The sequence below is a fragment of the Lacerta agilis genome, chromosome 5 (genome assembly GCF_009819535.1).
Source record: "Lacerta agilis isolate rLacAgi1 chromosome 5, rLacAgi1.pri, whole genome shotgun sequence".
NCBI lineage: Eukaryota > Metazoa > Chordata > Lepidosauria > Squamata > Lacertidae > Lacerta > Lacerta agilis.
In genome coordinates this window covers 81,300,847-81,315,087 of record NC_046316.1, presented here as the reverse complement: position 1 = coordinate 81,315,087, position 14,241 = coordinate 81,300,847, and the positions used below count along the sequence as shown (strand labels likewise).

The 14,241-nt window shown below is 44.2% G+C and overlaps 1 protein-coding gene across 1 annotated transcript in view; it reads left to right on the top strand.

Annotated features, from left to right (window-relative positions):
- The window catches only part of SLC7A14 (solute carrier family 7 member 14), a 49,387-nt gene that overhangs the window by 14,065 nt on the left and 21,081 nt on the right, over nt 1-14,241 (top strand). Inside the window, exon 2 of the mRNA XM_033150648.1 lies at nt 10,115-10,615. Coding sequence (XP_033006539.1) covers nt 10,312-10,615 — 304 coding nt within the window. The 5' untranslated portion in view covers nt 10,115-10,311. The remainder of the gene's footprint in view (nt 1-10,114; nt 10,616-14,241) is intronic.

The following is a 14,241-nucleotide window of genomic DNA, read 5'->3' as shown; positions in this document are numbered from 1 at the left end:
ATCCCATTTTGCTGCTTGAGGCAAAATGGGGGTGCACTGCTGCGCTGCATCTGATATTGTGTGCTCCATGAGATCTTGCAGGAAACTGGTCTGCCACCAATGCACCACCTCATGGGCTTCTGTCGCTCAAGGCTGTTACCTCACCTTGCCTCATGGGTGGACCGACCCTGGGCACTTGTGAGATTTTCTGACTCAGGCGCCAAAATAACTTGACTGCTCTTAGGTATTATGCACCTTGACTTGTGGGGAGCAGGTCCTATTTGCTGCTCAGCTTCAAGCAGCAAAATACCTAGGGCTGGTCCTGCTGTTTGGCATGCCGAATGTTCCATGCTCAGTTGCTAACATTTCTAGTTAAAACTATCTCTGCTTGAGGCTATGGAGGACTGCTCTCCAAAAAGAAGACACCGATTTGCATTGAAAGGCCACATGCAAATCTGTAAGTATAGATGCAGATTTGGAAATAATTTCTATAATTTAATGGGAATATAATACGCCTTGATGGATTGGGGGAGACTGTGACTGTGTGCCTGCACAGTCTGCTTTCTGGGTTGTCAAATAAGCAACTGCAAGACCCCTGTGGTTTTTCAAAATCTTTTAACTCACTTTACTATGAGGCAGTCCTTCAAACAGAGGACTGTGCTCCATAAATTAAGACACACAGCCCCCCTAGAGCTGCAGCGAGTTAGAGTCAACAGTACTGGACTAGGCTAGACTATTATATTCATCCCAGACTTTGAATTTTAGATTCCTTGATATAAAAAACCCATTTAGGATGGAATTTCTTATGCAGCAAATCAGTGATTTGATGGCCATCAAAATATTAAGTGCAGAATCAAATTACATGGCTGATGCACCTAAGAGTGGATAATGAGTGGATGAGTATCCTACCGAAGCAGGCATTCCACATTTTCTCTAGTGGTTGGTAGCTGAAGCTTGACTCATGTAATTTTATTGAAGACATATTGAATTGCACAGCTGATGTCATGCCTTTGCCTACATTAGAAAAGCTGACCAAACAGAGGAAGCAGAAACTGCCTCAGCAGGTTGAGATTTTTCCAGACGAAGAGCAAGAGCAAAAACCTGTGGAATAGCTCCAAGAGGGCACACATTGAAGTGCAACGCTGCCAGAGCCCCTAACATGTTATACTAGAGCCCTAGGGATGGATGTTCTGGAACAGAAAATGACTCAGCATTTTGCCAACATGTGTCCATTCATGGGCAATACTGCATGCCTCAATGTATACATGCCTTATTTTCAGAGGTAAATCATATGGATTCTTTGCACTCAGAAGGTCCAGGGTTCATCCATTGGCATCTAGGTCAGAGGCAGGAGAGGTGTGTGGAACCCTGGAAAGTTGTTGCCAGTGAGTGTGGCCCAGAAGTAGGCAACATGGTGCCCTCTAAATAACTACAACTCCCATCATCCCTGGCTAGGACTGATGGATGTTGTAGCCCTACAACTAGGGTGGGTGCAACCAGCCCACATCCTCCTCCTTTTCTTCCCACCACCTCTTCCGTTTTGCAGTGATGACAGCAGCACCTGCTTCCTCCACCCTATTCCCCCATGTATTTCATGCTCCACCCTGTCTGAGCCTCACTCTGAGAAAGTGCCAAAGCAGGGCTCCTTTCTCAGAGTGAGGCATTCTGGCCAAGGAAGTCTAGAATGGCTGGGCCGCTGCTGTGGTTTGCTATGACAGCTTGAGCGCAGACTTTAAAAATAATTTCTTGCAACTTGTTTAAGCGGTATTTATAGCTGCTGGGGCAAAGGGCAGGATTGGCAAAGACATTTTCCAAGAGACCTCACCCAGAATCTCTTGCCCCCATTGGCTGGCCAACCTGCCCAGTCTACCCAGGAATGAGGAGAATGGGGATCCAAAGGGCACCCCATGCTCACCACCTGAGACAATTCTGCTTCAACCTTGGCTCATCCTTGCCAACATCAGAAGGGCACAGTGTTCATAGAATCATAGAATCATAGAGTTGGAAGAGACCACAAGGGCCTGCCAACCCCCTGCCAAGCAGGAAACACCATCAAAGCATTCCTGACAGAAGGCTGTCAAGCCTCTGCTTAAAGACCTCCAAAGAAGGAGACTCCACCACACTCCTTGGTAGCAAATTCCACTGCCAAACAGCTCTCACTGTCAGGAGGTTCTTCCTAATGTTTAGGTGGAATCTTCTTTCTTGTAGTTTGAATCCATTGCTCCGTGTCCGCTTCTCTGGAGCAGCAGAAAACAACCTTTCACCCTCCTCTATATGACATCCTTTTATATATTTGAACATGGCTATCATATCACCCCTTAACCTTCTCTTCTCCAGGCTAAACATACCCAGCTCCCTAAGCCGTTCCTCATAAGGCATTGTTTCCAGGCCTTTGACCATTTTGGTTGCCCTCCTCTGGACACGTTCCAGCTTGTCAGTATCCTTCTTGAACTGTGGTGCCCAGAACTGGACACAGTACTCCAGGTGAGGTCTGACCAGAGCAGAATATAGTGGTACTATTACTTCCCTTGATCTAGACGCTATACTCCTATTGATGCAGCCCAGAATTGCATTGGCATTTTTAGCTGCTGCATCACACTGTTGACTCATGTCAAGTTTGTGGTCTACCAAGACTCCTAGATCCTTTTCACATGTACTGCTCTCAAGCCAGGTGTCACCCATCCTGTATTTGTGCCTTTCATTTTTTGCCTATCTCTGGTGAAGACAGTACTGTGCTAGATGGACCAATGGACTGACTTGGTATAAGCCAGTTTTCAGTGCACTGTCCTGCCTCATGCCCTTTTCCAAAGTGCAAAATGTCATTTCTGAGATTGAGTATGCAAAGTCAGTCACTTGTAACTGATATCTGCGCAACATGGCATTACCCAGGTTGATTGATTGCTGGCTGGGGAAGGCAAACACTGTGCTAGAGTTTAGGCATTTGCATTTCTATCCTTCCTCTGCCTGGAAATATTAATAGCGTGTGTTACCTGGGAGAGGTGTGCTTACCCAAATGTAAAGGGTTCCCATATTTCAAAAAGTAAAATTCCTGACACCCTGGGGAAACCTCACCGCAAAATAGTGATTTTAAGCTTTTTCCATCATACATCCAGGTTTTCCTTGACATTTTGCCAATTTGACAAATTTCCCCACTAATGCCATTTTTACACCCGAAAATGACGACATGTCAGGAATTTTCCTGATGTATGGCAAGCCTACCAAACGTTGTGCTTGATACCTCAATGATTCATAAGACTCTGATTGGCATGATGCACTGGGGGCTAGAGAACTTTGATCTAGTTGGAAAAGATCAGTTGGGAAACATTAGGGTTTGGGGCTGTGTTGTTGTTTTTTTAATGGTTTATTAAAGAGGTTATTGGTTGGTAGCCAACTAAGTTTTATGCAGAGTAGACCCACTGAGCACAGATCCTTTTAACTGGAAATGGGTCCACAATTTAATTTCCCCACTGTGCTTCAACATAGGTGATGTTATGCTGGATGCATTGTGGGAAATTAAGATGGCATCTCCACAACCCCATCACCCAACAATCATCAGACACTGGAGTTTTGAAGGGGCTCCTAGGGCAAACACGGGCTGCCTGTACATTTCTGAGCCCAATTGAAAGTTCTGGTTCTGACCTATAAAAGGTAGGTCGGAAGGTAGTGACAAGTGAGAGGGCTTTTTCAGTTGTGTCTCTCTGTTTGCAGAATGCTCTCCCAAGTGAGGTCCACCCAGCACCACCATTCTGGCACCAGGAAAAAACCACACATCTCTTGTCCCAGGTGTTTGACAGATTATGTTAACTGTTCTGTTTGTTAATGGGATGTTTTCTCCTGCTGAAGTTTTCTACTGCTGCCGGGACTGTTTTATGGCTTTTGGAATGTATTGTCTGTTTTTATGCAATACCTTTGGATCTTATTTTTTTATTTTTATTTTTTGGAAGTTTCTTAGAGACTTCAAGTGACTAACTAGTGAAATAATTAAGCAAACAAATAACTTCACCCACCCTCATAATCAGTGGTGGACTCTGTCAGGGTGCTTGGCCCAGCAACTGCCTAAGACCACAGTGTTCCGACACTGGCCCCAGCTGGCTAAATTGTTTGGCTTCACATTTTGTTGGAAAGGGCCTTGCGTCTAGATCAGTAAAGAAGGCAGCAGCAGGGGACTTTGCATGCAGAAGGTCTCAGGTATAATTCCTGGCCTTCTTAAAAAGATCAGGTAAGAGGTGATGTGATGGACCAGGTTGAGTCCTGGCTGCCAGTCAGAGTAGTCAGCACTAAGCCAGGTAGACCAATGGCCTGAGCCAGTGTAAGGCAGCATAATATGCTGATCTCAGGCTGGTACCAACAGGAGTCCCTACTACTTAAGGCAACTCTTTCTCCAAGGGTGTGCTAATGTGAGCAAGAAATCCAGGGCAGACAGCAGCTAATAATTCTGAGACTTGTTTCTGGGCTCAGACTCTGACTATATAATGCTTTTTCCAGGAAGAGTCTTAAGCTCAGTGGCACAACGCCTGCTTTGCATGCAGGAAGTCTCAGGTTCAACCCTGGCATCTCCATCTGCCCAATCTACAATCCTGGAGAGCTGCTGCCAGACAGTGTAGACAATACTGGCCTAGATGCACCAATTGTGTGAGGTGGCATAAGGCAGCTTCCTCTGTTCCTGCATTCCAACTTCCTGTCATTCCAAAGTCTGCAGAAGTGGTTCAAGGGGAAAGCAAGGAAGAGAGAAGGAGTTGCTCCTCCATACTGTGCTGGTTCCTGTCCTATTGATCAATTTAGTAGCCAACAAGATCTTAGAGAGGCAGGACTGGTTGCGAAAAGTATGTCCAATTTTTGAAGTCACAAACATCTGGAAGAACTCTCCAACAGTGGAACAGACTCCTACGAGATGTATTAGACTCTCCTTCCTTAGAGGTTCCTAAGCAAACGTTGGATGGCTATCTGCCATGGATGATCTAGTTGAGATTCCTGCACTGCAGGGGGTGGGACTAGATGACCCTCAGGGTCCCTTCCCACTCTACAATCCTGTGATTCTATGATTCTATGAAAAGCTCATTCGTTTCCCACTGGCAGCTAACAGGAAAGAAGCTACTTCCATGAGCACGAGAGGAACAAGCCTCTGTGCTCGTTTCTCTCTGCCATTTAATTCCTTTTTTAGCAAGGCCATGACGTAACTCGTTCCACAGATGCGGCTTTAGCAGCAACCAGCCTTCACTGTGTCTTCTTAGTACAAAGACCATCTGCTCCAGCCAGCTGAGGGTCAGCTGCCAGTGTCACCAGTGACTAAAATAGCCCTGCATCTCTCTCTGTCTCTCTTTCCGTCTCCCACCGTCCCATGTGCACATTCTTCCTGCACCATCCAGTCACCAGGTGTAGCTGCCTTTCTGAATTCTGTACATGGTTCAGCTTACCATAAGCAATGTTCAGCTCTCCTCCTGTCTAGCAGACAGTAGTGCAGACGATGGGTATCCCTGGGGACAGAAGATGGGTTGGGTGGGAGGTCAGCCAGAATGCAACTAGTCTGCAGGCTATTTCGGGGCCCTTTGATATATGCATAGGTAAGTCAAACCAATTGCACATATCCAGAAGCTCATACAAGTCAAGCTAGTAGCCAGGATGACTTTAAGTGCCGCCATGGCAACAAATTGAAACTTCGCTGAATATGAATAATGCAGGAAATGTTTTGTGCCTGTAAACATGTTTCTCTTTCTCTCTATCTGTAATATGATTGCTGTTTTAGTTTAATTTTCCCTAATGAAGAATGTTGTTGTGGTACAAACAACCCTTCCTAATAATGTCTGGCATCACAGCAGTAGGTGGTAGACTTTTGATTAATGACAGTGAGAATGGAAAAAGCCAATCAGAATTCACAAAGAGATGGTTTTCTTGTCTCTTCTTGGGCTATTGGGGGGGGGCCATGGGCTGACAAAGTGTTTTTCTTAAGCTTTTGGTTGTCATTGTACAAATTTTGTGTTTATCCACTCATAAGCCCATTTATTCCTATTTCTGCATCAATCCTTCCATTTCTTTTTAAACTCATGCAATTTTTTCATAAAACTTGCATTTTTCAGAGTTTTTTTCATTTTAAAAAATACATATTTTTGTATCCTGTAGTTTGCTGAGGGTGCTGACAGTTGTTTGGAGAGTGGTTTATCAATCAAATCCCTCTTCCCAGGGAATTCTGGGAATTGTAGCTCTGTGGGGGGAATAGTGGCCTCCTAACAACTCTTAAGCACCCTTAATAAACTACAGTTCCCAGGATTCCATGACAGTTCAAGTGGAATCTTAGTGCTTTAAATGCATGGTGAAGATGTGGCCTCACTTATTGGTCTACTAAATGCAAATCATCACCATCAAGGAAAAGAACCCTGTGGGTTGGGCACCATCTTTGGAAACAATTTGCAAAAACAGAAATGAACAAAATTTTAATGTATCCTAATATCTGTTGGAAGCCGCCCAGAGTGGCTGGGGAAACCCAGCCAGATGGGCAGGGTACAAATAATAAATTATTATTATTATTATTATTATTATTATTATTATTATTATTATTATTATTCTCCAGGAAAAAAATAAATAAATCTGTACAGCCTTCCCCTCCCCCCCCCCAATGTTTAATAAATTCCCTCAACAAAGTGTTTGTGGCATTTGCTGTGTTCAGTGGGCAAGAAGGTAATTAGTGGATGAGTGGAAAATGTAACATTTGGCCATAGGGAGCGTTATACATCTTTGAGTTTTCTGTGTCCCCGCAGTGGGATGCTTCTGAGCGGAAAAAGACAGACATGGTTTAATTATAAAGCACTCAATTGAAACCCATCCAGATGTTTTAAATGTCACTGCTGAAGTTATGAAATTGGTGTCTTTCGGTGCTCTTTGAAGCCACACGGCTTAAAACTCTGAATGCACTTAAACTGAGCCAGATCACTGGCTCATTATTCCTGCTGCTGCTATCTGCGGTGACTCTCCAATGTAGTCCCCACCAGCCCTGCTGTCTGAGATCCTTGCTTAAAAATAGCAGGTACCAGGGGCTAAACCTCGTGCAGAGAAAGCTATGTTCAAACAGTAAGCTATGGCATGTGCCCCCATCCTCCAAAAGCACCGTCAGTAGCACACTGGACTAGGCCTCCCACATTGGAAGTAAGAATTCGACCACTTGGCTATGGATGAAGAGCTCAACCTTATGGCTATTGGCTGCTAGTTGTGATGGCCATCTGCTGTATCCAGGATCAAAGGCAGTGTGTCACTGAATTCCAGTTGTTGGGGAGCAACAGCAGGAGATGGCGTCTGTGCTCCTGCCTGCCTTTTGAGCTTCCCACAGGCATCTGGTTGGTCACTGTGGTTGGAAACAGGCCTATTCAATAGGTCTTTGTTCGGGTGGTCTTATATCCTGCTTTATAGAGGACAGTCCCTGATTTAAAGTCCAATCCTAGCCCTGTTGAAAGATAACAATATTGATGAGCATTGGTAAGAGGATCTATTAATTATATCTAGTCCTCTACAGACCCGTGTGTGTGTGTGTGTTAGGAAACAAAAGAAGAAATGGCTGGTGCTTGTTTTTTTTTAGGAACACAGGGCTTGTGCATAAAGAGTCACAGTAAAGGTAAAGGGACCCCTGACCATTAGGTCCAGTCGTGGACGACTCCGGGTTGCAGCGCTCATCTCGCTTTAGTGGCTGAGGGAGCCAGCGTACAGCTTCCAGGTCATGTGGCCAGCATGACAAAGCCGCTTCTGGTGAACCAGAGCAGCGCACGGAAACGCCGTTTACCTTCCTGCTGGAGCGGTACCTATTTATCTACTTGCACTTTGACGTGCTTTCTAACTGCTAGGTGGGCAGGAGCTGGGACCGAGCAACGGGAGCTAACCCCGTCGTGGGGATTTGAACCGCCGACCTTCTGATCAGCAAGCCCTAGGCTCTGTGGTTTAACCCACAGCGCCACCCGCATCCCAAGAGCCACAGTAGCAGAGTTTAAATCCCATCATTAGGCAGATTTAGTGAAGTGTAGGAATAGGCTTTTAAGCCTTATTTTAATACGCTCCAGCTACTTGAAGCGGTTGGCTCCCTTTACCTCTCCTGCACAGGAGCACACCACACATTGAAGGAAGTTTAAAATATACTTTACTTACAGTCATGCATTGTTCCTAGCAGCAACGGTAAATTTCTGGTAAATGTACTTGGTTGAAAAGTACCACAAGGGCAGGCTCAGACATATGTCTGGGACAGAGAGCTAAGGTGAGGGGTGTCTGCCTCCGTCACATGCAACAAGAGAGAGAGAGAGAGAACAAGAAATATCTTCGCTCTCAGGAGAAGAGCGGTGTGACATCACTGAGCCTACTTTAGCAATTTAGAAGTCTGTTGTTCTTAACCCTTTCACATACTAACTCTGTCCTGAACTAGAGACTATTGGCCCCTTGCTATCTATTCTGATTGGCAGTAATTCTTTTGAAGTCTTTTGTAGGACTTGAGCAGGACAATAGCACCCTCCCCATTCTAGCAATTGGTATTCAGAAGCATACTACCTTTAGCTGTGGAGCCAGAGCATAGCCATTGTGACTAGCAGCTACTGATAAGTCTTATCCTCCATGAATTGGCCTAATCCTCTTTTCAAGCCATCCGTCGTCTCTGTTTCCTGTGGGACTGAGTTCCACAGTTTAACTATGCACTGCATGAATATGTACTTTCCTTTGTCTGCCCTGAGTTTTTCAACATTTAGCTTCGTTGGATGTGCACGAATTCTAGTGTAAGGACTGAGACAGAAAGAGAGAAAGTTTTCTCTAGCCACTTTCTCTATGCCATGCATAATTTTATAAACTTTGATCATGCCACCTCTTCCTCGCATTTTCTATAAACTAAAAAATCCTAAATGCTACAACCTTTAATCATGGGGTAAATATTGCTTGGGGTAAATATTTGGGGAAACTCTAGGTCAGGCATCCCCAAACTCGGCCCTCTAGATGTTTTGGGACTACAACTCCCATCATCCCTAGCTAACAGGACCAGTGGTCAGGGATGATTGGAATTGTAGTCCCAAAACATCTGGAGGGCTGAGTTTGGGGATGCCTGCTCTAGGTTTTAATCAACCAACAGCAGTCAACTTAACGCCGTGTTTTTGCTAACTTGGCTAAATTTCTGTATGTATTAAAAACACACATTTAGATACAAAGGAGGAAAATAGTTTCTTTTTAGCCAAAAGTGAAAAAAGAAAGAATTGTTTCTTCCCCAGGCAGCTGGAAATATATTGTTTCACACTACCGCTTCCCTAAACAGTGAAAGGTTCAAGGAAATATCATATGTGGAAGAGAACACAGAAGAAATCTTGTTACCTTTCTAGTCATCTATGTCCAAATATACAGAGTAATTATTGCTCAAGCACAAAAAGCAATAGGTTGCAGAAGCAAGCACACAGGCAGTGTATCTACAGCACAGCCCTATGCCTATTTACTCATAAGTCAGGCTCATTAGCTTCATATTCCCATACAGTGTATGTGTGTATAAGTTTGCAACCCAAGTGTAGAGCAATTAAGTGCTGGAAATCCAACTGATGTGCATAGATGTGTGATCCAGGCCTTACTGTGCTGCTGACCAATTGCCCCATCCTTTTCAAGTATATTCTCAACATAGCACCAATCGGGCTTGTGTCAAGAGCCCTCTTAGCAGGACACCCCAAGCCCAGCAGGGCTCTCTTTAACAATGTTTAAAATTATCTAGCTTAACTGATTCTGAGTGCCACCTACCTTGAGTAAGGAAGACAAGGAAAGAGAAGCCACCTTCATTGCTTCTGAGATTCCTGCACTGCAGTGGAGTTGGACTCCATGACCCTCGGGATCCCTTCCAATTCTACGTTTCTGTGAAAATGACGCCACCGCATAGTAGGTCTATAGTATAGGACTTAACAAGACACTGGAAGCTGCCCATTACCAGGTCAGACCATGAATCCATATAGAAATTAGTATTGCTTACACTGTGCACCAAATATGGCTGACCTGGTCCTCCAGCTGTTCAACCAGCATATGCTGCTCACATATGTATTACTGTAAGACCATCTTGGTTCCTAGGAGTGGGATAATAACGTTTTGTGGTCCCACTTTCTTTCATTCACATAGGAATGTTTTCCCCCTCTTTCTCCCTTTCTCATAGGATCTCACAAGGCGAAACCGAAACCCAGGTTATTAAAGCTTCAGTTTACATTCACACCGCAGCGACTTTGAGTTGACATGGACCATCTCTGAAACTGACTACCTGTCTGCTAAAGTCTATGCTGCCAGACTTCGCTACGGGAGCTAACTGAACTCTGTGGTTTTCGTCGGCCTTTATTTCCATCCCTTGACATCACAATGAGCAGCATCCTCTCGCACTTGGACCCCCGGCGGATCCAGTGGGGTGCCACATGGTACGCCATGCACTCTCGAATCCTCCGCACCAAGCCAGTGGAATCCATGCTGGAAGGGACAGGCACCACCACATCCCATGGAACCAAACTGGCCCAAGTGCTCACTACCCTGGATCTGGTTTCATTGGGTGTTGGAAGTTGTGTTGGCACCGGGATGTATGTGGTCTCTGGCCTGGTTGCTAAGGAGATGGCCGGGCCGGGCGTCATCGTTTCCTTCATCATTGCAGCCGTAGCCTCCATTTTGTCTGGTGAGTCTTCCCAAACTGTATGCTTACTAAATGCCTATTTACTGAAGAACATTTGTGGCTGATTCTATTTCTCATGAATCTCTAGGGGAAACTTTTTAGCTTATCTTTCATTAAACACTGTTGTTGCTCATAATCCAGGGGTTGGGGTACCTTTTTGGGCCAGGGGGCCAGATCTTTATCCCCCACCCCCACCCCTGCAAACCCACTGTGACAAGTGGACAAGTCCACCCATCTATCAATCATCTTACATCATGATGGGATCATGACCAGCTGATGAGCTAAGGGTTCGAACCTGCTGGCTACAGGGGTCAGAGAACACACTGGTGATGCAACACCCAGCGGGACTGAACCCTGTCCATCAGCTGATATCACTCAGTGGCATCAGTGAGTGGACAGCTGGGGTTGGTTTGGAGAAAATGGCCCTGAGATCCAACCTGGACCACCTGGCAGACCAACATTGGCCATGGGCCATGAGGTTCCCCACTCTTTTTCTTAAGCATTCCAGGAATACATATTTTATAAGCCATTTGTTCTTTGAAGTATTATATGTATTTATCTATTAGAAACCTTTTTATGCCGCCTTCCACTTCCTGTCTCCAGGCTGTGTACAACCGTATTGAAATACATGTCAAAACAGCATTAAACTACAGGAAGAAAATGCAGTGGGAAACTAGGGCAGAGATAAAAATATAATATACTGAGATCAAACACCAGCCTGGGAGCACAAATGTCTTTTTTAAAATTAAAGAGGGATGGGACGACTATTGCCTTGAAGTGCTCAAACTGTCAGCCAAAAGTAATATGTAATGCTCATAAGTCGTCATTTTACTTTTCAGGAAGCAGCATAATCGTCTAAGGCTATTGGGGTGGCACACATTGGTGTGCAATGCTGAATGTTCAGAATGTAAAGAAAGTAAGCTGTGCTATCTTTCCCTCTGATTAAGGACATTATTAAACTTGTTTATACTACTTGCCTTCCGTTTTATGAGGCCTGCTGAAACTCTCTAGATGGCACTGACCCTAAATGCCTCTCTGGGCCTAAACATGCTATTTGTTCAAGGAGAAAAAATGGCAAAATATACAAGAGCTAAGTACTATTATTTTAATGAGTCGACACCTTTAGTAGCAGCAACACCTCTGCCCCAGACAATGCCAATGAATGATAAAACCTTTTGCATTACCAAGTGGGAATTTTTGACCATCTTACAAGTAAGTCCACCATGGCATCTGATTGGTTGTCACTATAGTACTCGGTGATCACCCCTAAACCTAACTAGATATCATAATAATTATTTAAGAATTCTGCCTCTGTATTAAGACAGGGTGCAGTCAATTAGAACTATGCTCAATTTAAGGTTTAGCTGGACTATTTACCGAGTTTTGTTTCATTTCCACAATCCTTTTCAGATATCATGAGAGTCAGCTCAACCACTATGCTGAATATGAAATATTTCTAAAACTGGGATCCTCACCATGGTATCCCCAGACCCCCCTCTTGGTTCCTGCCTAAACCTCTTGCCCTCCCAATTTTTATTTAATTTTTTAATTGAGGACTTTTTTGGGCTTAACAGGCCACATGTCTGTTTTAGGGGGGTTGTTTACTTTGTTTGTCTGTGTTGTATTTGTTTTTTTGGGTGTAAACATTTTAACTTTTTTTATTAAGGGTCTGACCATCAGCTGTTTTCCTTCTGTATTTTGTGGTTTCCAAATGTACCCTGGGCCCAAAACGACTGAGGACCATAGGAGCCAACTCCTAAGGGTCAAGGTCCTTTGCCCCCCCAAAAAAATTTGAGAGAGCTGCCCCACTCAAGTTGATGGGCATTGCTATTCAAATGATGTATGTGCACTGAGTCTTGTGATCAATTATGTGGGGCGGGGCTTTTCTGGGTCCCCCCAATATTTCATTCAAGTTGGCACCCCTGCTGAGGACCATTGTTGTAGATGTAGACTGTTTCATTGACCTAGCTTAACTGGATGTGGTCAAGTTAGAAAGCAAAGTACAATGTAACGATACATACACTGTGCTCAAGATAAAGATTACTTAGACCAGCTTTCCCTAACCTGATGCTGTCTGGGACTGATGGAAGTTGTTGTCCAATAACCTTTAGAGGACATCGCTTTAAGGAAGGCTGGCTTAGACTATCAGAGGAGTTGCACTGACACCATCCTTTGCGGACATCATGAGAGCCAACAAATGCTTCCAGTGGGTCTCTGGCTAGCAAGAAAGGCTTGTGGATTATTCACTGGCTACACCGAACATATTTGTAATCCATCTCAGTCATGGATTGGTCTAGCAATATGGTACGAACTGTTCTCGTGTGGATTAATTCACACTCACTTCCACTACCCTATACTAATGAAGAGAGAAAGGAAGTTTTCAGGACCCTCCAGGACTGTCAGAATCTATTACCCATTATAGTTAAATGGCACCTCAAGGTTTAGAGCTAAGCATCCTTTTGAATATCAGATGTCAAGAACAAACAAGAGGGGAAGGCTATTGAATTTGTACCCTGCCTGCAAGTTTCCCAGATGCGATTGGGATGCAGCATTCTGGACCAGGTTGACCAAAAGAATGCTGGACCAGCAAGACTCTTCTGTTTACATGCCTGAAATTTGATTGCCGGTTTCAGAGTTGTTTGGTTGAAATTTGATTGCAGGGTTTGGTTTTTAAAGGATTGCAATGGATAAGAAGAAGTAAACAAGTGTAAAACAGAAGTCTCTGAATCCTGGCTTCATTGACTGAATTTAGCCAAGGGTATGAATTGGTCTATGTTTTCCACGTGAGCCCGTTTACTGCTAGTGTTCGTCCTTTACAGTTCAATGATAGCAAGCAGACACAATGTTCCAATGCAAGCAGCTGAAAGGAGCCTTCTGTGCTTCAGAGGCGGGTTACTGATGCTTCAGATTTGATGTGGGTGTCAGTTAAGAAAACACTGATAAATAACAGAAGAACCTTGATTTGAATTCTGCATTGTAAATGCAACACAATAAAATGTCCCAGATAAATTTAGCTTTTTAAAACAAGCTTTTTCTCTAAGTGATGCTGTATCAAGCATAAAACAGTTGTTTTCATTCTACTTTCTCTTATGAGATTGGAATTTCTCATCCAAGGTCTACACCTGGCCTGGCTACAAAACATCAAGGGAAAACATTCAGCTCATTGTTTCACTTAACTGTTTTTTTGAGGACTGGTAATGGCTAACTGGTGCCACAATGGATGGACTAGAAGCAACTTTATCCACTCTGGTGGGACCTGTCAAATTTTTTATCAAGGTGGGTCGAGACAACAGTGGGCAGAAGACAACCATGGATCTGCCATTAGCTCTCTGGATTATTGGCAAGGACTTCCAACACCCACCTGATTTACTAGTAGCAACTAAAGGACAGTCCCCCTGCCCTGACTCAAATTATACTGCTGAAATGAAGAAGGCTGTTGATAGATTTTGGTGTGGAAGGGCTGTGAGCTCCATTTAGATCTGGTGCCTAAAATAAATTCTTTGGCTCAGAATTCTTTAATTCTAAGTGTATATCCTTTGCAGCAGGTTCCAGTTGGTGGATCACAGGGCATAGCTGTCAACTTTTCCCTTTTCTTGCGAGGAATCCTATTCGGAATAAGGAATTTTCTC